The 27052-nt window shown below is 49.0% G+C and overlaps 1 protein-coding gene across 12 annotated transcripts in view; it reads left to right on the forward strand.

The window, feature by feature from the left end:
• The window catches only part of TRAF3 (TNF receptor associated factor 3), a 116598-nt gene that overhangs the window by 72410 nt on the left and 17136 nt on the right, over window positions 1-27052 (forward strand). For 5 of the 12 annotated variants that reach the window (XM_027120638.1, XM_027120639.1, XM_027120634.1 and 2 more), the window contains 6 exons: window positions 10164-10409; window positions 12077-12128; window positions 14957-15061; window positions 15680-15847; window positions 22896-22976; window positions 25657-25731. In XM_027120638.1, coding sequence (XP_026976439.1) covers window positions 10165-10409; window positions 12077-12128; window positions 14957-15061; window positions 15680-15847; window positions 22896-22976; window positions 25657-25731 — 726 coding nt within the window. In that variant the 5' untranslated portion in view covers window position 10164. Of the gene's footprint in view, window positions 1-7888; window positions 8021-10163; window positions 10410-12076; window positions 12129-14956; window positions 15062-15679; window positions 15848-22895; window positions 22977-25656; window positions 25732-27052 lie in introns of all 12 variants that reach the window. The other 7 variants (XM_027120640.1, XM_027120641.1, XM_027120637.1 and 4 more) reach the window with 6 other exon arrangements.

Here is a 27052-nt window from a genome sequence, read left to right on the forward strand (position 1 = left end):
GCGGTACGCGGGCCTCTCAATGCTGTGGCCTCTCCCGTTGCGGAGCGCAGGCTCCGGATGCGCAGGCTCAGCGGCCATGGCTCACGGGCCCAGCCGCTCCGTGGCATGTGGGATCTTCCCGGACCGGGGCACGAACCTGTGTCCCCTGCATCGGCAGGTGGACTCTCAACCACTGAGCCAGCAGGGAAGCCCTCATTTTTCTTTATTATTTTTTCCTTCTGTTACTTAGACTGGATAAACTCAACTGTCTTATCTTCAAATCTCAATTGACCTGCTTCAGGTTCTCTAATTCTTTCTTCTGCCTGCTTGGTTCTCCTGTTGAGCCCCTTTATTGAATTTTTCATTTCTTTTATTGTGCTTTTCAACTCTAGAATCTCCATTTGGTTCCTTTTAAAATTTTCTCTTTATTGATATTTTCTATTTCATGAGACATTGTTCTGATGGGTTTCTTTTTTTTTTTAATTTCTAAAAAAATATTTATTTATTTATTTGGTTGTGCCAGGTCTTCATAGTGGCAGGTGAGCCCGTTAGTTGCAGCTCACCAGCTCCTTAGTTGCAGCACGTGGGCTCCTTCGTTGCAGCTTGTGGGCTCCTTAGTTGTGGCATGCAGACTCTTAGTTACAGCATGCATGTGGGGTCAGACCTGGGCCCCCTGCATTGGGAGTGCAGAGTCTTATCCATTGCGCCACCAGGGAAGTCCCTGATGGTTTCTTTTACTTCTTTGGACAAAGTTTCCTTTATCTCTTTGAACTCACATAAAATCAATGATTCAAAGTCTTTGTAAGTCTAATGTCTGGGTTTCCTCCTAGACAGTTTCTGTTACTTGCTTTTTTTCCTGGGCCACACTTCCTTATTTCTTTGCCTGACTTGTAGTTTTCTTGTTGAAAATGGACATGTTGAATAGTATAATATGGCAAATCTGGAAATTAGATTCTCCCCAGTATTTGTTGCTGCTTGTTATTGTTTGCATAATAACTTCTTTGAGCTAATTTTGTAATAGTATAGTAGTCAGCTAGTAATCAGACAGAGATTTCCTTAAGTGCCTGGAACCAGAATTATCTCTGAGTCTCTTCAGACAGGGACTGTATGAGTATTGGGGTATGTTTTCAGCGCTCGGCCAGGCAGTGGACAGCTTTGCCTTAGCATTCACTTCCTGCTTGTGCGGAACCTGAAGGTCAGCCAGGGGTGAGACCTTAGAGTCTTCTCAGGCCTTCCCTGAGTGTGCACACAGCCCTGGGCATGTGCTTGGCCTTCTAGAACCCCAGGAACGTGCTGGTGCTTCTCAAAGCCCTTATTTCCCAGCATTTCCTGTCAGCCTGTTGGTTTCTCTATCATTTGCCTCAGCTGTGACTGGTTGCCCCAGGCATCAGCAACTAATACATTTGTCTGTAGAGGTTTTCAGTATACACCCCCTGCCCCCTACCAGTAGCTGCCTCAGCGCTGGGAGAGTCCTGAGTTTGGTGAAGTAAAGGCAAGCCATTTGAGCTGGTCTTCTTGGGAGCCACCAGATAGGTCATAACCTACTACTGAAATCCTTTGCAAATGAGATCTGTTCTGCTCCACCCACCCACCCCCAGCCCCCCACCAAGTACCTGTACTGGGATTGCAGACTTCTATCTTCCAGGCCACTACCTCTTGGAGGATGGGACCAGAGTAAGGTAAAATGCCACAGAGCTCACTTGTTCTTGCCAAGACTTCGCTTGATTAAGTGTTCCTCTGAATGTTGCAAGCTTTTGGTTAGTCTTTAGAGTTCCACAAAAGTTGTTTCTGACAGAGTTTGCCAGCTTTTTTCTTGCTTTTATTGAAGGATGGACTTTTGGAATTCCTTACTGAGCCCTTTTCACTGACATCACTCACTAGTCTGTTCTTTTTTTTTTAATTTATTTTTTGGCTGTATTGGGTCTTCATTGCTGCACGCGGGCTTTCTCTAGTTGTGGCGAGCAGGGGCTACTCTTTATTGCAGTGCACTGGCTTCTCATTGCGGTGGCTTCCCTTGTTATGGAGCACGGGCTCTAGGCGCACAGGCTTCAGTAGTTGTGGCACGTGGGCTCAGTAGCTGTGGCTCGCGGGCTTAGTTGCTCCACAGCATGTGGGATCTTCCCAGACTAGGGCTTGAACCCATGTCCCCTGCATTGGCAGGCGGATTCTTAACCACTGCGCCACCAGGGAAGTCCACTAGTCTGTTCTTAACGTTGTGACCAATTTTGAGTTTGCCTAATTTATGTACACCCCACCTGATTTCTAAAAGGAATTACGATGGCTTACAAAGGTAAACAGTATGAAAGATAAAATAAATTATTATTAATGTTTGTGTGCCTGTTGGTTGGAGGGCATTCTAGTAAAAATTGTGTCCTCCCTGGTTGATGTTGAAAACTTTGGTCCTGCAGATAGAAATTTTGTTTCCTTTGCTGATCTTGAGGTTTTCACCCTCCCTGTTGCACAGATGGGAGGACATCTGAAGCAGGTTCAGCTCAGTGGTCGTCCTTCTGCATGACTTTGTATGTGGTCTTAAGGTGATACACCCATCATCATCCGACTATCGCAGTGCTCACTGTTGTTGCCTCTGAGCTGATTGTGAAAAATTCGCCTCCAAAGGTGGTTTTCCTAAATCCAGAACTCCCTTTTCCTCAGGACACAATAGGTGGGTAATTGTCTTATTTTAAGACATCGTTCCTGTCGCCATAGTTGTTTTAGGAGGTGATTAGGTGATTCTTACACTTCAAATCAGAACTGACTTCTTGTAGTGACCTTGATCGCTGGCAGAGTCTGGGATTGTCGGTAAACCTGAGAGTGTTCATTCGTCCACCAGTCCTGGCACCTACCAAGGAGTCAAGCCCCTGCTTGCCTCGGTCCAGCTAAGGCCCACATCAGCGTCTCACTGATACAGAAGGGCGTGGGCCCAGGCCTGCCCACTGGGCCCTGCTCGGGGTCCATCTCTGTCTTGAATAATCTTTTGTTTAGGAAGAATATTTTCCTCGAGCGATATGAGTCTGTTTGACATAGTTGGTGGCACATTTGCTACTTTTATTTGAGCAGAATATCCTTCTTTTGAAAATAATTCTGTGGTGGAATCAGAGCTGTTTTCTATTTTGGTTTCCTATATACTAGGTCGTCCCCTTTTCATCAGCATCACCTCATCCATGAGCTAATCTGAATATTTTTAAAAGGCCGAGATACAGATAAAGATTATCCTTTAAAAGGATACCTTTGACTACATTAAAATCAAGAATTTCTCTTCATTAAAATACATAAATGAAGTCAAGACACAACCTAGGGGAAAAACATATAACTAACAAAAGATTAGCAGTCAGAACATATGAATAACACCTACAAATCAATATTTTAAAAGACCGATAACCCAATTAAATAGTGCAAAAGAGACGCAATCAGGCATTTCAACAGAAGGGAAATCACAAGTGGCCCATGAGTGTACAAAAAGATGCTAAACCTATTTAGTTAATCAGAGTAAGGAAGAAAAGGGACCATCGTACCTGCTAGGTTGGCAGAAATTAAGATGTCTGATGATACCCAGTGTTGGTGAGGGAGGGTGTGGGTTAAGAGAAGCTTGTAAATTGGCCGTGCCTGCACCTTGCTAACCAGCCGTTCCTCTGCACTCTAGACGTAGAGTTCGGGGCAGAGACTGGCAGATTCCTTCTGTAAAGGGCAAGGTGGTAAACGTTCTAGGCTTTGTGGGCAGCGTACAGTCTTGTCACACAGCTGCCTTTGTTTCATTTGTTTGTTCGACTCTTTAAAAATCTAAAAAGCATTTTAAGCTCAAGGGCCTAACAAAAATAGTCTATTGACTATCTTTGACCCATAGGTTATAGTTGCTGAACCCCAATCCCCTGGTCTAGAGAAACTTAGATGAGATGAGAGCCTCAGAACACACCGTCCATAATAGCAAAAACCGGAAGCAGTGTGGTAAGAAAATAGATAAGTACATCGTGGAATATTATACTGCAGTGAAAATGAATGAAGTATGTCTACTATACACAGCAAACATGGGTAGATGTAATACTGATGGCAGAGGACTACATATGGTATATCATTTTTATGAGGTTAAAAACGGGCAAAAGTATATTGTTTAAGAAGAAAAATATATGCTAGTAAGAAAATTATAAATACGAAGTTCAGGCTGATATTTACTTTTGGAGAGAGGCAGGAGGATAGCTGAGGGAGGAGCACACCGGTAGACGGTGACTATTAAATGGGCAGTGGGTTCTGGGGTTCTGTTGTTGTATTCTTACCTTGCATGTATATTGCACATAATCTCTTTTATGTGTCAAATATCACATAGTACATTTTTTGAAAGGCAGGGAAGGATATCAGCCAGGGAGGTCTTAGATCTCCCCAACCTGTTCTCCATGAAGCGGTACTTTCTGTCCCCGAGTTCGGCTGAGTTGACCACCTGGGAGGGAGGAGGGAGGTGTCTCCGCAGCCGATGGGCGGTGGCCACCAGCACAGACTGAAAGAGCTGTGAGAGGACAGCTAGGAGTGGAGCCTCCTTTGTTCTGTGACAGTAGTGAGATCGCCGACCCTGAGTGCATCCTGTTCCTTCCCCGTCGATGGCCTCGGCACCCTGCTCAGAAATCAGTTGACCATAAGTGTAAGCGTTTCTCTCTAGACTCTCGGTTCTGTTTCATTGGCCATATATCTGTCCTTAACTTCCAGTACCATAGTATCCTGATTAATTTGTAGTAAGTTTTGAAATAAGGAAGTGTGAGTCCTCCAAATTTGTTCTTCTTTTTCAAGACTGTTTTTTCTGTTCTGGGTCTCTTGTACTTCCATATGAATTTTAGGTTTAGCTTATTAATTTCTGCAAGAAAAGAAAAACCAGCTAGGATTTTGATAGGGGTTGAGATGAATCTGTAGATCAGTGTGAGTAGTATGTTAAGTCTTCCAGTCCGTAAACATGGGGTATCTTTCCGTTATTTACATCTTTAATGTCTTCAACACGTTTTATGATTTCCAGAGTACACATCGTGCTCTTCTTTGGTCACGTTTATTCCTAGATATTTTATTCTTTTTGGTGCTCTTTTAAATGGATTTTCTTAATTTTATTTTTGGATTGTTCATTGCTAGTGTCTAGCGGTACAGCTGGTTTTTATATATTGACCCTGTATTCTGCAACCTTGCTGAACAAGTGTATTAGTTCGGCTTGTTTTTAGTTGATTCCTCAGTATGTTCTATACACAAGATTATGTCATCTGAAAACAGAAATAGTTTTACTTCTTCCTTTCCAATCTGGATGCCATTTATTTCTTTTTTTCTTGCCTAATTGCTGAGAAGGGGCTTTTCAAAGAGGCTTTGAGCTGTCTGAGATGAGGAAACAGTGCGATCCCATCAGACTTCCTGGCCCCAGCTGGTGGAGAGTGTATCTTCTCTGTATAGTGCTGCAGAGTTTGTAGAGGGATCCTCTGTATAATATATCAGTGACGCCTGGTAATGCCATGAGAATTAGGGGTAGTAATTCTTTTTCACTTTTTCACGGGGACAGAAAAAGTGAGGCCCAGAGGACAAAAGCTGTGCCCAAGGACCTGCCTCAGGGAAGGGGCACCAGGCCGTCCTTCCCACCCAGACCCCTCGGGGCCGGATGCCCTGCCTGTCCGGCTCCTTCCCCAGAGCCCCCCGTTCCCGGTTCCCCTCCACAACCAGCTAACGGTGCTGTGTCTGCCTGCCCTCCTTCTCTCCTCCTCTGCTAGAATTGGAATCATACCACAAATCCCACTCAGGAAACCCCCCATCTCCCCCAAACAGAGGTGCTAGCCTCCTGTTTTGAAGGTCCACAGCCCTTTGTAACCTCTCAGGTGGCGTTTCTCGGCGTCTGCTGCCGCTCGTACCTTTTAACCCTGGAGTGCTCACCTTCCTCACGACTCCCGCAGAGGCCCCTAAGGGTGGGACAGTCTCCTTCATCCCCGTGCCCTGCACGCAAGGCACAGAGCTGTGTACGTTGTAGGTGCCCGGCTATCTGTTGAAATAGAATGTGGTTGCTTTTGCAAACCTCTGCAGAGTTGCTCACCTGAGGAAGGGCTCTCCCACTCGTGGAGGAGGCCGGCGGCTGTGCCCTCCAGCGTGGCGTGGCGGTGCCTGCCGACAGCTCTGCAGAAGAACCTGAGACGTGCTCACCAGCAAGGCCAGCAGCGCCCTCCAGAAAACCGGCTGTGGCCGAAACAAAGTTGGAGCATCAGTGCTTGAGTGAAAGGAGCTACTGTCCTCGAAAATAATGTTTATTAGTTTACTAGCCATTGGAGGAAGTATACAATGGACAACCTTTTTAGAAAGATGTTTGGTAGTGATTATATATATATATATATATATATATATATATATACACACACTCTTTTATTAATTTATTTTTGGCTGCGTTGGGTCTTTGTTGCTGTGCACGGGCTTTCTCTAGTTGCGGCGAACAGGCTTCTCATTGCGGTGGCTTCTCTCGTTGCAGAGCACGGGCTCTAGGCACGCGGGCTTCAGTAGTTGCAGCATGCAGGCTCAGTAGTTGTGGTTCGCAGGCTCTAGAGCACAGGCTCAGTAGTTGTGGCGCACGGACTTTGTTGCTCTGTGGCATGCGGGATCTTCCCGGACCAGGACTCAAACCCGTGTTCCCTGCAGGCGGATTCTGCAGGCGGATTCTTAACCACTGCACCACCAGGGAAATCCCGAGCAGTGATTATGTATTTTAAAACGCACATCATCTTTGACCCAGCAGCTGGGTTGCTGTGTGCTTGCCTAGACGTACAAAGATGCATTCAGGAGTGCTCACTGCAGTTTGTTTATAATATAAAGCAAACCCAGCCTAGCTCGCCATGAGTAGAGCTGGTAAACCACGCAGTGGAGTGCTGTGCAGCCCTTCACGGTAACGAGGTGCATCTTTACCTGCTGATGTGGAAAAGTGCCCAGGATACACTGTAGGTGCCGAGGGAAGAGCTGTAGGTTAGTTTGCGTGTACAGCACAGCTGGTGAGAGACACGTTCTCCTCTGTGTGCATTCGCTGTTTTTGGACACCTGCACAGTCGCACTGAGCACCCAGGGGAGCGTCTGCCTCTGGGTGGTTGCAGTCCCGGAATCTGGTACTTACTCTTTACACGTTACCCCCGTGTCTAGTTGTTGTTTTCTCTGTGAGCGGGTGCTGTTGTTACAAAGAAATCTTACTGTCCCCTCATGTGTCAGGCACTGCCCACAACATCAGGCATATCCACTTCTGGTTTTTTTTTTTTTTTTTTTTTCTCGGTACGCGGGCCTCTCACTGCTGTGGCCTCTCCCGCTGCGGAGCACAGGCTCCGGACGCGCAGGCTCAGCGGCCATGGCTCACGGGCCCAGCCGCTCTGCGGCATGTGGGATCTTCCCGGACCGGGGCATGAACCTGTGTCCCCTGCATCGGCAGGCGGACTCCCAACCACCGCGCCACCAGGGAAGCCCTCCACTTTTGGTTTTAGTCTTCCATTTTAAAGTGTACGACACTATGTATAAATGTCACGAATTAACCAAACCCAAGTGGAACCAACCATCTTAAACAGTTACTTGGTAATATTCTTGGTTAGATTTTAAATTGAAATATAATTCACATACCATAACATTCACCCCTTTAAAGTGTCCAGTTCAGTGGTTTCTAGTATATTCACAGAAGGTGCCGTCGTCCCCAGTATCCAATTCCGGAACACTTTGATCACCCCGAGAAGCCCTGTTCCCATTCGTAGATGCACCGACTCCCCCAGCCCCTGGCAACCGTGCATCTACTTGTGTCTCTGTGGATTTGCCTGTTCTGGACATTTCACGTTTAGATAGTTTTCTCCGTCCTTACTTGTGAATATTAGGTAAAGGAGGTCTGGTATTTTTCTTGTTCGTGCTGTCTGAGCACTGTAGGGCCTCTTTCCCTCCTTCCCCAAAGGCTCGTTCTCCAGCCAGCAGCTTAGCTCAGGAGTGGGCCGTGCGTGGGCCAGGATGCGGGACCCTGAGCAGGACTGTGAGAGGCCCCTGGGGCCCGCTGCAGAGCTACCCACGTCAGCGCCTCACATTCCAGGTGAGTCCTGGCACACCTGCTGGCCGCAGGCTGTGCTCTGCCGTTCAGAACAGGCTGCTGTGACGTTCTCCTTATGTTCTTGGGATGCTTGCATCCGTTCGCTTATCTTAAGCAGCCTATAAAACCAAGGATCTAAAACTATATTCTTCATTTGTCTATACAGAGTGTGACATGTTACAGGTAAAGGAACATTTATTATTTGTCATTAACTTGATCTTGAGGTAATTGTCTCTCATATTTGAACTAGGAATTCACCTCCAACGAATCAAACATTTCTCACTAAAAACTTTATTGAACACACGGCTTCTTTACGCACTGTAGGATAAAGTACTAAACCAAAGTTGCAAGTAGCTTATAATCTAAGCAAGGTATGGAGCTATGAGATCAGCCGTGAAATCTGAAGAGTTTTCTTTTCCTGTTTTTTTTTTTTTTTTCTGGTTTCACAGAAGCAGTTTGGTATGAGTGGCTCAGACCTCACCTTTCCCTCTATCTGTTAACTCAACAAATGTGTATTTTTGAGTTGAGATAAGATGAGAACCTTCTACCCATCAGACACTAGCGATTCCAGGTGCCTGGTGTTTGTCAGTCAGCAGAACAGATCCAAACCCGCGTTGCTGGGGAGCTTGCGTCCTGCCACAGGGAGACAGGCAGTGACTAAACCGTAAACGAGCAGTCTTAGGAGGACGGACCAAGGGGTGGGGTGTGGGGGCTGACCAGGGTGGGCCTCCCTGAGGAGGTGGGAGGGGCGTTCCCGGCGGGGAGCTGTGGAGCCAGGGTCAGCCTCTGCAGAAGGGCAGGGGGGCGGCCAGTGGCAGCAGGTCGGCTCCTGGTTGACCCTTTTCCCTGACGGGCACCTTCCTACTTAGCATCTTGATGAACAGGATTCTAATCAACAAGTTGGTGAGCAAAGGGTTGCTGGCCTTTTGGGGTCATTTTGAAATCTTCTTTGTTTTGGTTTCACAAATAGATTTCATAGGAGGCTCCCACACTTTGCACGATAATGTGCTATTTTGTTAAAAGGAACCCAAGTGTGGCTGGAACACCAGGTCATTTACGTGTCACATGTACTGCTGCCTGTGTGGTTCCTACACATCCCAGCTACGAAACGTTCGTTCCCTCAGCCCCATGGAGAGGCAGGAAGAGGCGGCGTGAGGAATGAGGCTGGGGGAGCTGGGCTCTGCCCGCAGCCCGCCTGGGCACCCTGGGGTCTAGGGTGGGGTGCGCCCTGGTTCCCGCAGAACCCGAGTCTGCGGCCCGGCCGGGCCCGGCTGGCGAGGAGCCTCAGGCTGAGGAGAGCAGGGTGGGGACGCGGGCGGATGCCCACAACCTTGTGAGGAGAAAGAATTTGGCCCTTATTTTTGTCAGCAGCAGAAATAGATGAATTGAGCAGAAGCACAGCGCAGTCTTGAGAGGCCTGGTGAGCTGTGAAAGAACCTTCTCTGCAGGGCCACCAGGTGCGCTGCTGGGCCTGGGGCCTTTGTGGCTGGTCTCCAGGCACCCCCTACTTTGCCTGGCGATGGGGACTCGCAGGTGGGGACCAGCCACCTGTGCGCTCCCAGAAAGCAGAGGGCGCAGAGACCCAGCCCGGCGTCCCCTCCACCGGCCCACGCCGGGCACGGGGTCCCCACAAACCCAGGAAGCACCTCCCAAGACTGCAGGGCATGGGCTCAGTGCAGGGGCCCTTGGGCGGGCAGAGTGCGAAGGACCCCGAGGGAGGCGCCATCGCTGGTGAGAGGAGCGGGTCCGGCCTTGGGCTCCGCGGTGACACTGCCCTGGGTTGGGTCGCATCACCTGGCAGCGCAGCGAGGCTCACAAGGAAATGAAATCAGCTGACAGCAGCTGCGGCTCCAGCCAGGACATCAGAATGATGCATAGAATTTAAAGTTACGGCAGAGTATCATCTGTATTTTAAGTTAAAGAGCCTTGATAATGCAGTTTGCACCTTGTAGCAGGTCCTTGGGTGGGAGGTGTGTCTGATGGCGGCGTCCTGCTCCGTCAGGTGCTGGAGGCTGGAAGGGCACCCGTGTGTCCTCGAGGCTGAAGGAGAGCTCACGTACTGGCTCTCCCGGGCCTCCCGTCAGCACCCTGTGCCTCCCGGCGTGTGTCTCTGATGGACGCCCCCCCCCCCCCCCGCCCCCCGCAGGATGGAGCCGAGTAAAAAGCTGGACGCAGCCGGCACCCTGCCAGCCAACCCCCCACTGAAGCTGCACCCTGACCGTGGCGCCGGGCCTGCCGTCCTGGTCCCCGAGCAGGGGGGCTACAAGGAGCGCTTCGTGAAGGCCGTGGAGGACAAGTACAAGTGCGAGAAGTGCCGCCTGGTGCTCTGCAACCCCAAGCAGACCGAGTGCGGACACCGCTTCTGCGAGACCTGCATGGGCTCCCTGCTCAGGTGGGTGCCCCAACGCAGGGGACCGGGGCCCGGCCCGCAGACTCAGGGGGCCCCTGCCCAGCTTCTCCAGCGAGGTCTCGGACCCGGTGCCCGGTCTCCATCTGCGTGGCCAAGTATGGGGAGGAGACGTCCCATCTGCAAATGACGGTGGGGCCCTTTGGGGCAAGCGCCTGGAGGCTGGGACTGGGGGACAGGGTGATGGGAGGGGTGGGCCAGGCCGAAGCTGAGGAGAATCCAGTGAGCGTCAGGGAATCCGCAGCAGCCCTCACGGGTGTCAGCTGGGCATTGATGCCATTTAGAATCACGGGTGTCAGAGAGGCTGGAGTTTTACAGCAGAGCTAACGTTGGCTGAGAGAGCACCTTCGTTCATCCCACAGTTATTTCCTGAGTGGGGTGCCAGGCACTGTGCTCAGCCTGGGTCCCCAGCAGCGGACAAGGGCCGGCAAGGCTGCCCGCTGCTCCTCTAGACCCACCGCTGAGCGCAGCCTCCCTCCCGGCACCCTCCTTTGGGTACTTCCCGCCGTGCTCTTATCCACTCGTCCCCAACAGTGAACTCAGCTTCGCCAGCTTGTGGGTAAAATAACTCTTGGTTGGAGCTTAGTGATGGCAGAGCAGGCTCAGAGCACCTGATTTCCCTGCACTCTGGCGCCGCGGAAGCGGCCGGGGGCTGTTGCTCTGCTGGTTTCGGCCCTTCTTTGCTTCTTGAGCTCCTCCTGTTCTGTGTTCTGCAGGTGTCAGGGGATCCCGCCCAGATGCCACTCAGCCCCGGGGTCTAAGGGTGTGAAAAGATCCCCATGATTAAAACAGTTTGGCACAAGCTCCATATTAACGTAGGCTGAATGAGTGAGCTTTTATTTTAAAACGCGTTGATTTCCTCCCGCACCGACCCTTGGCCCTCCTGCCCCTCCGCAGGGCCCCAGTGCACGCGTGCCCACCTGCCCCCTGCTCCTGAAGCCTCTGCTGCCGCTCCCTGGCCTGGACTCCTGGCGCCTTTAGGCTGTCTAGGGCAGGGGCCCTGGCAGTAGGGAGCGCTCAAAATTAGTTTTTATTTTTAATCTCTAGGAGGTGGTTTCCAGGCCCGGGATGGGGTGAGAATCAAGTCCAAAACAGGGCAGTGTGGGAGCAGTGGCTGGTGTCCTGAGTTTGGGGACAAGAATAATGTAGGAGACCAGTGGTTTCTTTAGACAGGGTCAGCTTTAAATCCCCACACTGTTCAAGTCCACGGAATTGCATCTTCCTTTCAATACACTGTGAAGGAAATAGCCTGTGGAGAAAGCCCTGACTGTGCTTATAAGGCAGAACCGTTCAGAGGCTTTCCCGATGGCTGTGGACACTCACGCTGAAGAGCCCTTCACAGAGAGCTGCTTTTGGTTTCTGAAATAAAATCTCACCTTTAATTGAAAGGGACTTTCCAAGAGGGACTGATCTAAGCTGTTCTGCTTAAAAACTTCCTTATGAAAAATTACTATTAAGAAAAGAATTTTAACCCTTTTCTCCTATTTAAACCGTATTTAAACCAGATTCACCAGGGCATCCTGAAGCTCTGGTGGTTGCTCTGAGCTTCGCACGGCAGACATGACCCTAAAGTGAACGGTTCACCGTATCCAGAGGGTTCAGATGAGAAGGTGGCTTTCACTCTAACACATTTACTGTGTGTTTCCCCTCAGCTCCTCCAGCCCGAAATGCACTGCGTGTCGAGAAGGCATCAGCAAAGACAAGGTATTCTTGGTTTTTAATAAATTGTTTTGTCACTGTTTTGCGCTGGGTAGTGCCTCCTACGTAGTTTGCATCCAGTGCCCTGGTTCCGAGTTTCTCTGAGTTGACAGCTGATGGAGCAGGGTCGAGACAGGGGACTGTGTCATGTAAGCACCGGGACGGACGGGGCAGATCCGCTGGGCAGGTCCCCAGCCGCGTGACCCCGGAGCCTGTCTCCTCACCTGTGTCAGTAATGGGTTCACTTCCCAAGACCCCCAGGTGGGTGAGGAGTAAGTAAAGTGCAGAGATGTGCACTGTCGTCTCGGGTCTTTATCCCAGATGCCTGCGCTCTACCGTCAAGCAGTGCTAGTCTGAGGGGTTCCATTGGATTTGCTCTCTCCCTGCCCCCAGGCAGCGTCTCGAAGTCATTAAGACACGTGTGAGAGTTCAGCCCTTCCCTCCCCCACGTGGTTGAGAATGCCAGGAAAAGCTCACGTGTCCTGCAGATGAGCACGCAGGGGCCCTGGGCGCCCACCAGCTCCCCCCGTGGGCCCTGAGCCCTTGTCACCCATCCCTGTGGCCATCCAGGCCCTGCCAGGCCCTGCCAGGCACACTTCTAGTTTGAAACGACTCGTTCTTGAAGTACTTAAAATATCAATAAAAATGTGTGGTTCTGAAATTTTGATGAATGAACCGAACAGTTTTTAAATGTAGGTCGTTAATTGTGCAGTGAATTCTCACTCTGGGGTTTTCCCATGGCTTTGTTGTTAAGCAGCGCAGGTGAGTGTGGTGATTTGAGGGTTGCTGGTGACAGGTGCCCGTGGGCTGCCAGGGCGGGGCATCCGGTGTCACCTGCTCTGGGCGGTTCAGAGACAGAATTGGCCGAACGTCCATGCACCTGTTCTTCCTTAGCATTTACCTGCCCCTAAAGACTTCACTTAGCTTGGAAGGGATTGTTTTTAAGAAAAACAAATCACTCAGTTCTACCTCTTGTCTCAACATGGCAACCTGTTAACCTGTTAACATGTATCTAACCAATGTGACCAGGAGAAAAGGTTGAAACAATGGGCTGAGATGGATTTTTTAGTGTCTCATTTCATTATTCGGAGTTACTATCCTTATTTTTCAATGGCATTGATAGCTGAAGAAGAATTAGTAGATTTGTTGAAGAATCATAAATGAGACTGACTGAAGCCATGGATCCTCGTGGGAAAATGTGGGGTTGGTTGGGCCCCGGGAGACCGAGATCAACCCCTCGGCGGGTCACTGAGGATAGTGGCCACGTGGGGCCTCCACTTCCCCATCTGTGAAATGGGACAGTTGTAGTAATGATACTAGATCTTTTCCAGCTCTAAAATTCTGTACTTTTATTATTCTGATATTTTCATTCTATGTTTTTTCTCCCTAAAGGTAAATGATTTAAGAAACTTAGGGAATTCCCTGGCAGTCCATTGGTTAAGACTTGGTGCTTTCACTGCCGTGGACCCAGGTTCGATCCCTGGTCGGGGAACTAAGATCCCACAAGCTGTGAGGCATAGCCAAAGGAGAAAAAAAAAAAAAGGAAAGGAACTTAATGGCACAGAAAGGAAGCTTATTTATTACTGGTTAAAAATACCTGTTCTGTTTACTTTAATATCTAAAATTATGACCTTTTTTAAAAAGTCATGTTTACAAAGGATTAGATTTGACTCCAAATTAGTTTATTTTTAACTCTTAACAGCTGTTGTTTCTATTTCTTTTCTTGTGGAGTCTAGAAGGGCATATTGAGCTCCCTGTTCCCCCTGTTACCGTGTCAGCGTGTGGGCGTTTCTTAGAAATGCCTGAGGATGAGGACGGTGTAGCTTGTGTTGTTAGAAGGAGTGAGAATATTTGTTTTCCAAGGGAAAAATGAAATTAAAGGGAGGTTTTCATTTTCAAAGGGAAACATTTTCATTATTGGATTAACTACAGTCTTTGCAACATATATTTTTAAAAGTTTCTTGGGCTTCGTTGGTGGCGCAGTGGTTGAGAGTCTGCCTGCCAATGCAGGGGACACAGGTTTGAACCCTGGTCTGGGAGGATCCCACATGCCCCGGAGCAACTGGGCCCGTGAGCCACAATTACTGAGCCTGCGTGTCTGGAGCCTGTGCTCCGCAACAAGAGAGGCCGCGATAGCGAGAGGCCCGCGCACCACAATGAAGACTGGCCCCTGCTTGCCACAACTAGAGAAAGCCCTTGCACAGAAACGAAGACCCAACACAGCCATAAATAAATAAAAATTTTAAAAAAGTTTCTTACGTAGCAGGCTAATGCTTTCTTCTTGGTGAAAAATGAGTTACTAGTGACATAACCTTAGGAGCAAGAACCAAAATAAATGTTTTACAAACCATCTGCAAAATATTATCTTTTACAGTAGTTTCTCTCTTTCTCTGGCAAGGATCTACAAAGGCACCAAGTTGTAGCGGGCTCTGCCCTGGTCCCTTGGTGGGAGGTCCCACCCGCGGCAGTGCTGGTGCCTGAAATCTCCAGGATCCAGATGTGAACTTGGTCCTGGTGTGTCCTCGTCCTGAGTGTGTCAGAGTTAATCCAAAATGTGTGCTGCTCCAAAGTGATCTTCAGTTGTTCCGTATAGCTTGCTTACTTTTGGTTTATTTAATAAAAGGCGGTAGTTAAGGTTTTATTATTTAAATTGTGTCTCTTAGTGGGGGTGGCTCCTTCATTCTACTTAGATTAAAATAGTTCTTAATGCTTTCTGAGGCCCACTTAAGGGATGTTCCCATGGTATTTTTACAGTGGTTTTGCCTTGTCTAAGGTAGCAGCATGTGGAGATTAAGAAATATTAATCCTCTAAAATAGCTAACTTTCAATTTCAGGTGTTTAAGGATAATTGCTGCAAGAGAGAGATTCTGGCCCTTCAGATATACTGTAGGAACGAAGGCAGAGGCTGTGTAGAGCAGTTAGCACTGGGGCACCTGCTGGTAAGTGGGGATGTGAGGTGTCGGCTTTACATCCAGAAATACGAGTCCCTGGTCAGTACGATGTGGCCCCTTAAGACCATGTTTGCATTAATCTTTCAGACACAACCAACTGTGAAAGCAGTCAGAGCCATTTAGGTGTGAAATGTTATTTTTAATGACATCATAGGCAGAACTGTCAGTTGGTTTTTGAACACCCCACCCTATTTAGAGTAGAAAAATCTGAATTGAATTTTGACTGTGGAAGGCCCATTAAAACCTTCTCCTTTTTATAACCATGAAATTCCACGTAACTTCTTATGTTTTTTTGATTAGTATCATATTTTATCCTGGAAAGATATTTGAATTGGAATAAAACAAAGTTCTTAGCAGATAACCATTTATTTATCCAGGAAGAAAAGTTAATTGACTTAATTCTTCAAAAGCAATATAGTTTGAGGAATCATTAAATGGAACATGAAATTCAGTGTCTCTTGATACATTTGTCACTATTCTCTGTGAAAAGCTGATCTCGCAGCAGATAGAAACATTTTTTTGGGATTTAATTGCATAGAGGCTAGAATTTGGTATTTCAGATTAGAGTTTTGCCGATTAAGAACTTTGAATTGTTTTGTCTCACAGGTGCATTTGAAGAATGATTGCCAGTTTGAGGAACTTTTGTGTGTCCGTGCCGACTGCAAAGAGAAGGTGCTGAGGAAGGACCTGCGTGACCACGTGGACAAGGCCTGTAAATACCGTGAGGCCACGTGCGGCCACTGCAGAAGCCAGGTCCCAATGATAACGCTGCAGGTGCGGTGTTTTCTTGTCTCACCCACCTTCTACTCCATCCAGATGTCGTTTGTCCGCAGGATAGCTTGTTAAATGACTATTCTAACAGAAATAAAGAGACAAGATAGGGGTAAATAGCAATTTTCATCTGACTTTATTTCAGAGTTAAGCTTCATTTGTTTTGCCCATTTTGATTTATGCAATTAATTTTCCATTGCCTAGATTGACTGCCATTTGGGGTGCCCAAAAAATGAAGACCGATTATTCAAAAAAGGTAGAATTTTTCACTTGTGCCAGGGAATAGCCTCTAAAATCTTGTTGGATTGCTTAATCATTTTACGGCTCTGTGACATAACCATCACTTCAACAGGGTAATTTATCCTGCAATATTGAGGTGCAGCGGTCTCTCCTGGAGAGAGATGAGAATTTAAAATGTTTTCATGCCTCCATTATTTTGGCAGGGTTTTATATTGTGCACATGTTAGAATCTGATCACGTATATGTAAATCAAAGAGAAACAGGTGTTGGGATGGAGGACAAACTTTAAAAAGAGTCAGTGTTGTAGAGACCTTCAGATATTTGTCTGTTTGTTGAATACGTATTTACTGCATACCTACTGTGTGCTGGGCACTGTTCTAGGAGCTGCAGGTTCAGTGGTGACCCTCATCTTCCAGTGGGAAGAGATCATAAGTACTATGAAGACAAACTGGTAACAGGGGAGGAGGGGTGATCAGGGCGGGCCCTTCTGAGGCAGTCAGGACGATGCAGGAAGAGCACTGGGGCAGAGGGAGCAGCAGCGGGGGGCTCAGGCTCCAAGATGGAACAGACTCAGCAGGCAGATTTCCCCTCGCACAGAGCAGAGGCGAGGTGCGAAGTTGACGGGGGGCAGCCTTGAGCAAGGGACAGATGCGGTCACAGTTAACGCAGAGCCAGTGGGATTAGCCGATGGCTCGAGTTATGGAGTATGAGCTTGGAGGATGCCCAGCGTTTGTAACTAGAGCAGCTGGACCAACCGGAGTGTCCTACTGAAGTGGGGCTCAGGGGAAGAGAGGAGGCTTTCGGGGGGATAGGGAGTGGTCTGGGCCATAGGTATGTGTAAATAGGTGGTACTTGCAGCCCTGGCACTGGAGCGAGTAGAGAGAAGGGCCAGAGTCGGAGGACAGAGGACTGGGGCACATGATGCTTACAGCATACTAAGAGGAGGAGGTCGCCCAGCAAAGGCGTGGCCGGCGTGGAAGGGTCAGGAGAGTGACGTCCCAGAGGCAGGCGGAGCTGCAGGGTGTGTGGCGCAGGTGCTGCTGAGAGGCTGGGCCTGGAGGGGCTGGGAATTGGCTTCTGGCCGAGGCAGGATGGCGACTGGTGGGTCACCAGATGGGAGGGGACCGTGGAAGAGCAGCCAGGCGTGAGGGCCACAGTGGAGTTCCTGGTGGATATTCGGGAGTACTTTGACCCAAATTTAGGAAGAGTTTTCTCTGTTATTCTGTATGAAATGAGATGTGTTCTACAATCTGCATTTTACCTTACCTTGTATAACTTTCCTGTGCCTGGGATTCTTCCATTGTGAAATCTGTTTCCTGTATGATTCTCTTGTCGTTTCCAGTTATTAATAACCTTGAACAACTGTGCCCTCTCCTTTGAAAAATAGCAGTAGTGTTTCTAATTTCTTCAGTAATTAAATTCAAGTGAATGAGACGGTGTACCCAATGAGCAATACTCCTGACCTACACGTTACTATGTTGCTATCAAAGTTACACTTTGCTTCTTGCCCAAAATCAATTACCTTTATTTGCAGGATAGAGTCCAGGAATTAATTTTCATCTGAGAAAGAAGTGTAAGCATGTCAGTTAAACAGCCTATGAGTAACCAGCTCTGGGCTCCAGCCGAGGCTTAAAGAGGTTGGTTTTGGAATAACGGCATCACACATGGAGTCATGAAACGTTTGTTGACTGCTCTTGGGCGCCAGACCCTGAGCTAGTTGCTCAGGACACACAAGAGTAGATTGCAGTCTCTCCCCTTCCTCTCACGGTCTGGTAGGGGAGACAGTCAGATATACAATTATGTACATGGTGGTATGGGAAGAGACAGTTAAACATGGCCTGATAGGGTCCAGGAGGGCTTTGGAGAGGAGGTGGCGTTTGCTCTGATCTGGGTCTTCAATCTGTTGACTGCAAACAGGAGAGAGAGACACAGCAGGTGCAGAGGCACAAAGTGGTAATTACCAGTTTGGGACCTGAGTTGTGCAAATTAAATTAAATTAAATCTTACTATGGTTTTGTGATGAAAACTTTTAAAACTGTTTTATCAGTGTTGGTGCTGCAGCGTGTCTTGGGGCAGATGTTACTTTCTGTCCACCTGTGATAACTGTGAGAGGCGCCCTGCGTGGGCTCACTGCTTGTGCGCCAGCCGCCGGCTCCTGGGGCCCTCGGCGCTGGCAGGCGGCCACACCCATCCGCCCTTGCTCACCCACCTGGAAGTGGCCAAGACTCCCCCCGGGCCCTCGCCCTGTTAGCAGTGGTGGGATCTGGCTCCCAAGTCTTTGTTCTTTCAACCCTCACAGTCTCATCCTCTCAGGCCTTAAGGTTATTTTTAAAAAGAACCATTGCTTAACTTAGGCCTGAAGCCCCAGTTCATCCTGACTTTCCTCCCTGTCCTGCGTTTTGTGGTGTGACACATATATCAAGTGTTGATAAAATACAGGTTGATAAAGCGCCAAGGCTCCAGGGACTTCGCCTTCCAGCGCAGGAGGTGCGGTTCAGTCCCTGGTTGGGGAGCTAGGATCCCGCAGGCCTCGCGGCCAAGGGGCCAGAGCAGAAGACAGAGGCAGTGCTATGGCAAAATTCAACACAGAGGGCTTCCCTGGTGGCACAGTGGTTAAGAATCCGCCTGCTAATGCAGGGGACACGGGGTCAAGCCCTGGTCCGGGAAGATCCCACATGCCACGGAGCAACTAAGCCCGTGCGCCATAACTACTGAGCCTGAGCTCTAGAGCCCGAGAGCCACAACTACTGAAGCCCGTGCACCTAGAGCCCGTGCTCCGCAACAAGAGAAGCCGCCGCAGTGAGAAGCCCTTGCACCGCAATGAAGTGTAGCCCCTGCTCACTGCAACTAGAGAAAGCCCACATGCAGCAATGAAGACCCAATGCAGCCAAAAATAAATAAATTAAAAAAAAAAATTCAACACAGACTTTAAAAATGGTCCCCATCAAAAAAATCAAAAAGCGCACTGACTCTCTGGACCATTGCAGTTCACGTGAGCATTTCTTTTCTATCTCTAAACCATGGTACCGGCAGCTATTTTCAAGTTGTTTTTTTTTAATCTAATAGCAGAATTTAAAGTGTCAGAAAAAAAATCTCTTCCATTTAGCCCAGAAATTATCGAATATCATTCTCTTTAAACAGTTCTGTTAATTTGTGAAAAGTCAAGAATTGTAAAGATCTCATTTTATGGGAACGTGTATACATTTGGCCCTTGGATGACACAGGGGCTGGGCGCAGACTCTCTGAGCAGTCTTGAACACGAGTATAACGTTACAGTCAGCCCTCCTAGCCGAGGTCGCGCACCCACAGCGTCAGCCGACCGTGGGTCGGGTAGTGCCGCAGTGCACACCTAGTGAAGAAAATCCACATGTACGTCGGCTCACGCAGTTCATACCCAGGTTCAAGGGTCAACTGTGTACTGTAACGTACAGGTACAGCCACTTTGGCAAACACGTGGCAGTATTTTATTAGGTTGAAAACTCATGTTCTCAACCAGCAGTCCCTCTCCTAGATGTTTAAGAGAAACTGTCGCACATGCACTGCAGAGGGTATGTCAGGCATAACCAGAGGAGCAGAGAGATCTGGGAACGATCCAAACGTCCATCTGTTGGAGAACAGACACGTCACTTGTAGCGGACCCCGTGGACAGTGTGCACAGCAGGGAAGGTTGTATGACAGCAGTGACAGTGGAATCCACGAGTCCACTCATGCGACTCATGGATTCGCCCGCCTGAGGAGCGTGACGTTGAGCCAGGTCGCAGAAGAGTCGAAAGGCGGAATTCCGTGTTAACAAAATTCAAAAGTAGTCAAGACGAAACAGTATCTTACCTGTTACACATACATGTGTAAGGAGACCTTTTTTTAAGCAAAGGAAGCAAAAGCGCAGGTTCAGCCTTGTGGTTTTAGTCGGAGAAGGCGGGGGCGAGGCAGAAGAGGAGCCTGCAGGTGATGGGCGTTGGTTACATCCTTGTCCCTGGCGGGTGCTCACTGTGCACTTATATGCTTTATGGCCCACACACGCGTGATACCCGTTCTGTGTGTGTATCAAAGTCACATTTGCTTTGACAGGCAGGACAGATTTCATTAATATGTGAAGAGTTCTTACATATCGACAGATTAACAGGTTTTTTTTTTTTGGAAAACGGGTGTATCCCTTTGGCTGTCATAACAAAGTACCACAAAGTGGGTGGCCTAAAACAACAGAAATTTGTTCCCTCACAGTCCTAGAAGCAGAAGTCTGGATCCAGGGTTGCCTCAGGGCCATGCCCCTCTGGAGGCGCTAGAGAAGACCCCTGCCTCACCTCCCCACCTCCTGGGGGTTGCGGTCCTTGGGCTCCCAGACTTGCGGCTGCACCGTTCCAACCTCTGCCTGCATGTCCCCATGGCAGTCTTCCTGCTGTACGTCTTCCCCTCTTACATGGACAGTGTCACTAGGTTCGGGGCCCAGCCTAATCCAGGGTGGCCTCTTAACTCGTTACATCTGCAGAGACCCTCTTTCCTAAACCGGGGTCACATTCTGAGGTTCCGGGGGGACATGAACTTCAGGGGTCACTGTTCAACCCACTGCAGTGGACAAAAGCTATGAAAGGCAGTTCACGGGAAGTACAAATGGTTAACATAAAAAACATACTAATAACTACACATCATTAAAGAATTGCAAATCATACTCATTGTTTTTCACCGGTCCCTGTCAGAGATGGGAAAGTTTGATAGAATTCGATTGGGGCCGTGCGTTCTCGCTGCAGTGAGGGTGGGCTTGTGTAGGCTGATTGGAGGGTAGCCTGGCAATACCCCTCCAAATCCCTTTTTTTGTTTTTGTTTTTTTGCGGTACGCGGGCCTCTCACTGCTGTGGCCTCTCCCGTTGCAGAGCACAGGCTCCGGACGCGCAGGCTCAGCAGCCATGGCTCATGGGCCCAGCCGCTCTGCGGCATGTGGGATCTTCCCGGACCGGGCACGAACCCGTGTCCCCTGCATCGGCAGGCGGACTCTCAACCACTGCACCACCAGGGAAGCCCCCAAATCCCATTTTAAATGCTCTACCCTTTGAAAGAAGGGCAAAGAAGCCCATTTCTAGACATTCATCGTTTGGACGTCCTTGCACAGATCTGCCAAGATACACAGAGCTATTGATGGGAATGGCCTGCGGGCCCCCAGCCTCACCTCCTGCTGCCCCCTGCTCTGCCCGCCCCGGTACACTGCCCCCACCCCTGGTTCTTCCTCAGAGCGCCCTGCCAGGCCACCACCCCTGCTGCTCGCTCCCAGCCCCCCTGCCGCAGTGGTGATCATCTGTTTGTCCTGGTCAGGCCACCCCTGACACCCAGGGCAGGCCTGGCCTGGGGAACAAAGGCGGGGTCGAGGGCAGGCGCAGGAGGGAGGCGTGGCGTCTGTGGAGTGTCGGCCACGTTAGTTCTCCGGGCCCGTGACGGATTCTGTCCTCACAGGTGCCCTCTGAGGGAGGGCTGGTCACGCCCCCTCTTACAGGTGAGGCAGAGAGAAGCTGTTTGGCCTGAGGTTTCCCCCGAAAGGCGCGATGGCACCTGGGAACTCTTAGGGATTCTGAGCGCGGCCAGGCATCCGCCGGGGGTCCCCTCTTGGGAGGTGCTGGTCAGGCTCAGTCCAGTCAGGTGATTTTTGCTGAGTTCGGGACAGCCGTGGGCTCGCCCACCGTGGGCCCCGCAGGCCTCTGGGGACCAGGCCCCGGAGCAGAGCGGCCGCGTCCAGGTGTCCTTTCCGCGCTGCACAGCCCGCAGGGCGCTGGTCCAGACGAGGGACTTCAGATGGTGTTGCACCTGGCTCCAGGCCTCCCCGGAGGAGAGGAGTGTCCTCTCGGGCGCCGTGTCCTTGACCTGCACGCCTGCTGGGTCAGACGGCCCGGCAGCCAGCGCGACCCCAGATACACCTCAACAGCGGCCTAACTGGAGGCCCAGCCAGGAGAACTGGGAGTGTCCCGGGGCCTCAGAGGAAAACCCGCCACATTCTCTTCTTGCCGAGGGATGCCACCTCCGGGAGCCTGGCCTCCCACGGTTGTGTGACGTGGCAGGTCTGGCTCTGCCTGCGTCGGTCTCCCTCCAGCGGCCCTTTGTCATGTGTCTGGAGGTGCTCTCCAGAGCCTGGGTTTGCTCTCCTCGTGGGAGCTCTTTCCTGCACTTCACTTGTGGACAGGTGTACCGGACAGGTACCCAGCAGGTGCCTGGGGCACCGAGTTGAACAGTCACCGTCATCCAGGCTCTGTGCTGAAATCTGTACCCTCCAGAGAAGGGCTACACCAAAATGTATGCACGTTTACCACGCACTAAAGGAAGATCAGAGATCAGGACAGTAATTTAAACACCCAGCGGATCACATTGTTTTCAGGCTCTTGAGAAGCATCATTTCCAGACCCCAAACTGAGAAGCCAGAGGAGAACTGTCCTTCTCTCCAACCAGCAGAGGCTGGGCCCTGCCATCCACCTGCTGTGTGAGGGAGGCCAAGGCCCAGCCTACCTGGGCGCAGGTGTCAGGGAAGCATCAGCAGAGGGGACACAGCTAGAGGGAAGCTGCCGTGAGGATGCCCCTCCGGTGGGCTGTGCTCCAATGAGTGGCCCCGACCAGTCATATCTGAGTAGCTCTCGTGAGATGCATTCTTTTGAGCACTCAGACTTGTGTAACATAGCGACCCGTCCAAGTGTGATGTGAGTCTTGTGACCCAAGGACATGACCGTGAGCAGAGGGCTTCCCTTGGGTCATTGTGGGGACGCTGGGAACGCTGGTGGGATCTGAGGGAAGGTGGATTGTGTTTCAGAGTTGGCAACACTCTCTCTTTCTCCTTCAGAAACACGAAGACACCGAGTGTCCCTGCGTGGTGGTGTCCTGCCCTCATAAGTGCAGTGTCCAGACCCTTCTGAGGAGCGAGGTAAGGGGCGTGGCCGGGCCTGTGCAGGAGCTGGGGATCCTTCAGGGCCCCGCTCTTCCCTTAAAGCTGAGGTCAGAGGTTTTCACAGATTGTGATAGTGATAACTTACAGTACAAAAACAATGAAAACCCTCATGCTGTTTTTGGAAGTCAGATATTTCAGAAACAAACAATTAAAAGCTACAAAGTGGTAAATTCAGAGCAAAATATTAAGAATTGAGAAAATGGGAATATTTACAATGCAAGCAAAGGTGACACTTTTTAGGTTTAAATCTGTAAACTAGGAATCACTCTAAGATTATCTCAAGGAAATCAGTTAACTTAGAAATACTCCTGAACCACTTAGGCCACACGTGCTGTACAGGACCTGTGCCGGGGGGCAAGTGGGTGCAGGGGTGGTGCCCACACTTCAGGGGCCGCTGGGAAGGCACCTGGGCAGCCTCCCCCAGAGGCTGTGCACATCACGCTGCCCTCGGGCACACTTGCTTTAAGGCAGGTAGATTTTGCAGTAACCTCATTTTGATCAGGATATATCCAGAAGGAACAATTCCAAGGATTCTTAATGTTTTCGCATCTGATCCTGACCTGGACCCCCTCTGGTTGGTGTTCTGGGAACCGTCTGGGGCTCCTATGGGCTCGGTGGGTGCGTGCCCCACCCCCCCCCCCCCCCCCCCCCCCACCCCCACCCCCGGTCCCCACGCCCGATTCTCTTGGTCCTGGGTTCTCTGATCTGAGGAGCCTGCTCACCTCAGCCTTTTCAACAGCCTGGAATTTAACACCTGGATATGGGGGAGGGGAGCTCAGTCTCTCACGTCCATGACAGCGAGAGGACCCGTGTGGGCCGAAGGCCACTCTCACTGAGGTGCACCCTCCCTGGACGTTGACTCTGCTGGGCAAGGGTAGGGTCTGGACTGGTGACGGTGGTCTCTGGGCCCCTGAATGTGCCTCTGGGAGCGGCAGGGAAACGCACGTAGATTATTTCCACAACTGGAAAGTCCCTCTGTTAAAGTGAATGTACGAAGAGTCTGTATTGTTGAAATAATTTCCTGGGTTTTATGTACCTTCCTAAACTTTTACTCACTCAGGGCTGTCTATATTCGGGGCAAAAGCTGCCTCCATTTTGCCTCTAAGTTATTTTTATTTTTAAAAATCTTTAAACCTAAAAAAAACAAAAAAAAAAACTTCAAACCTGCATTTATCTTGGGTTTCTGGTGAAAGGTGCTATTGGTTTACAGATGATTCTTGCTTTTATCCCCAAGCTCTGGTAAATTCTGTAGGGCTCTGAGATTAATGATGATAAAGCCAGTTTGAAAAAAGTACAGCCCTTTCAGTTAGTGCACTGAAAACAATGTCAACCTCGATATGACCCTGATTTTAACATTAGGAGTGTTAACTGGTCAGATTCACGATTGTATTGATGGCACTGAAAGAATATGTTTTAAAATTTTCAAACTGATGTTACTACGCACACGGTGTCCTTTCGGGTTTCTGCGCCCGTCACCTGCCATGTACCCTTGGGGTGCTTTCCTCCAGTTGCAGGCCAGAGCCTCTGCGGCCACCACGACCCCACCCTGGCTCAGACCTTCTGCAGGGCTGGCCTTGGCCATGGTCAGGTGGGTCCCTCAGGCGGGAGGGCCGTCCTGTGAGCCGCTCACTCTTGTCCTCAATACTGACCTGAAGGGAGAGGAATGTCTTTGTCCTGGAGGACAGGAGGAGAAGGTGGAGAAGCCGCCTGCACCCACCGGAGTGACACATCCCGCGAGCCTCCGGGAGTGCGTGTGCGCTGGCTCGCGGGGAAGCGCGTTCCCGGGGCCGCTGTGCGCCACGCTCACTGGCCACTCTCCCAATTCAGGGTCTGATGGCTTTCTATAAAGAAGATCTATCCCTCGAGTTTCCCGATGAGAATCTCTTCAGTAAAGAAAGAACTTATCCTTAAATTGCATTAGCCTAACACAAAACACTGTGTCTTTAAAATGTAGGTATTTCAATTCCCTTTACTCCTGAGGGGGCACCGTAGGTGGTCTTTATTTGATGATTTGCTGACATTTAAGCTGAACACAGGGGTTTTTCCTTGCAAGGGGAGTTACCCTCTCCCAGCCCCTCCTAATCGTCCTCCATGAACTGGAGGTAACCATCGTAAGATTCATGTTGTTAGGATGACCTTAGAGGTCTTTGAAAAGCTACTTGAATCTCTGGCCATTCAGAAGTACTGAGAGTGATGAGACCTTGTGTACGCTTGCTTTGGAAAGGTATCTATTTCGTGTGCTGTATATCAGGTGTGTGACCCAGCTGCATCCTGAATGCTTCCTATTTTTTGTGTTTCATGCAGTTTTTGTTTATAGTCTTTAAATGTGCATTTCAGTTTATGTTTTTTTTCCTTTCTTTTTAAAATTCTGGCACTGCAGACAGCATGTCGCAAAACAACTTGTTCTAAAGAAACTGCAAGTTTAAGAAATGTTATAGTAAATGTATTTCTGTATATTGGTGTATATATGTGTATACACGTGATGATACTGTATATTTACTGCATAGAAGTCTAGGAAGCAGATGCTATATACACACCTGTAGCTGATAAACACCATTCGTAATAGTACAACCCAGATGCTATCTGTGCCCTTGATATGTTTGAACATTTTCATGCAAACGTTCGTGCCACAACTCACGTCTCTTTCCCGTTGCAGTTGAGTGCACACTTGTCAGAGTGTGTCAATGCCCCCAGCACCTGTAGTTTTAAGCGCTATGGCTGCGTTTTTCAGGTCAGTATCCGACATTTGTCCTTCCCAGTCACTGACATTCCACCATGAGAGAAAGTTATTCTATTAACATTTTAACATGCAAGCTCTGGGCTTTCAGTTTTGCCATGGAACTGAGTCACCTGCTGCACGGGTGACGAGAGCCACGTGCAGCGGATGTGGGTGCTCGCTTTCCAGGCCGGGGGTGTCGTGAGACTTGAGGTAGACACCTGTGCTGAGGGGGAGTTAATGCATTAGGAGAACGATTACATTCAAAACCAGTTAGTGAATGGGACAAGCAGAACTGACATTCGGTGGGGTTTCTAGGTAGATAGTTATGGAATTTGAGCTGTTACTTGAATGTAAGTCACTGGCAAACTGGACGTGGTTTCGGCAGTGTGTGCATCCGTGCACAGTTGTGAGAATCGCACGTGCGTGTGTCCAGAGTGCATTCCATGTACATGCCACAGGCACGTGCCCGGAGGGCCATGTGGAGAGGAGGTCTCTGCCACTGCCACACCTGGGCCGTGAGAAAGCTGGTCCTGGGTTTTTGTTTTTGTTTCTGTTTTTTTAACACATCGGAGATGGCTAGTGAATTTGAATTAGTTTTCATTTAAATGTATATCTTGACCTTAGAACTATCAAAGGGCAGTATATACTCTAATTAAAGTATTTTGTGTTTGATTTTTATGTATTATCAGTACATTATTGTGAAATCAATACAGAGATATTGGCATCTCAGTATTTTCTTAGAAAGTAAAAAGCCTGAGAGTAAGAATGACTATAGCTTTCCCTTTGCTTCAGTCTCTTATGAGACTGAGCCCTCACCACTGTTATGTCGTATGTACATATATATCATTCATTCTGTGTATGTATATATATATGTTTATATATAGCAATACTTGTATCAACATATATATATGACTATTCTATGTACAGAGTATATGTTTTGGAGATCATTAAAATGCTTTCTGTGGCTTTTAAATATTCCAGTTTCAAAACAAATTATATTCTTACACCAATTACTTTGTTAAATATATGAAGAACTGTTTCCCACGCTTGTTACTGACTCTGAGATGGTCTGCATCTTATGTACTCTGTAGATTGTTTATGTTCTGTATGTAACTTTCTAGGTATACATAGGATAGTTAGGAACAGTAATACAGTGTATTTCACTGGTAAGTTAATACTTTAATAACTCATTTAGAATCCTACTTTGATTACATATTCGCTAGATTATTATAGCAGCTTCTAGCTATGACTTGCAGGTGTCTAAACATTTTCCATTTATATTTTAACGCAAAAAAATTTTAGGGAACAAAAATGATATATCTAAAATTTAGTT

The sequence above is a fragment of the Aethalodelphis obliquidens genome, unplaced genomic scaffold, assembly GCF_003676395.1.
Source record: "Aethalodelphis obliquidens isolate GAN/ISIS:26980383/991018 unplaced genomic scaffold, ASM367639v1 scaffold21, whole genome shotgun sequence".
In the NCBI taxonomy this organism is placed as follows: domain Eukaryota; kingdom Metazoa; phylum Chordata; class Mammalia; order Artiodactyla; family Delphinidae; genus Aethalodelphis; species Aethalodelphis obliquidens.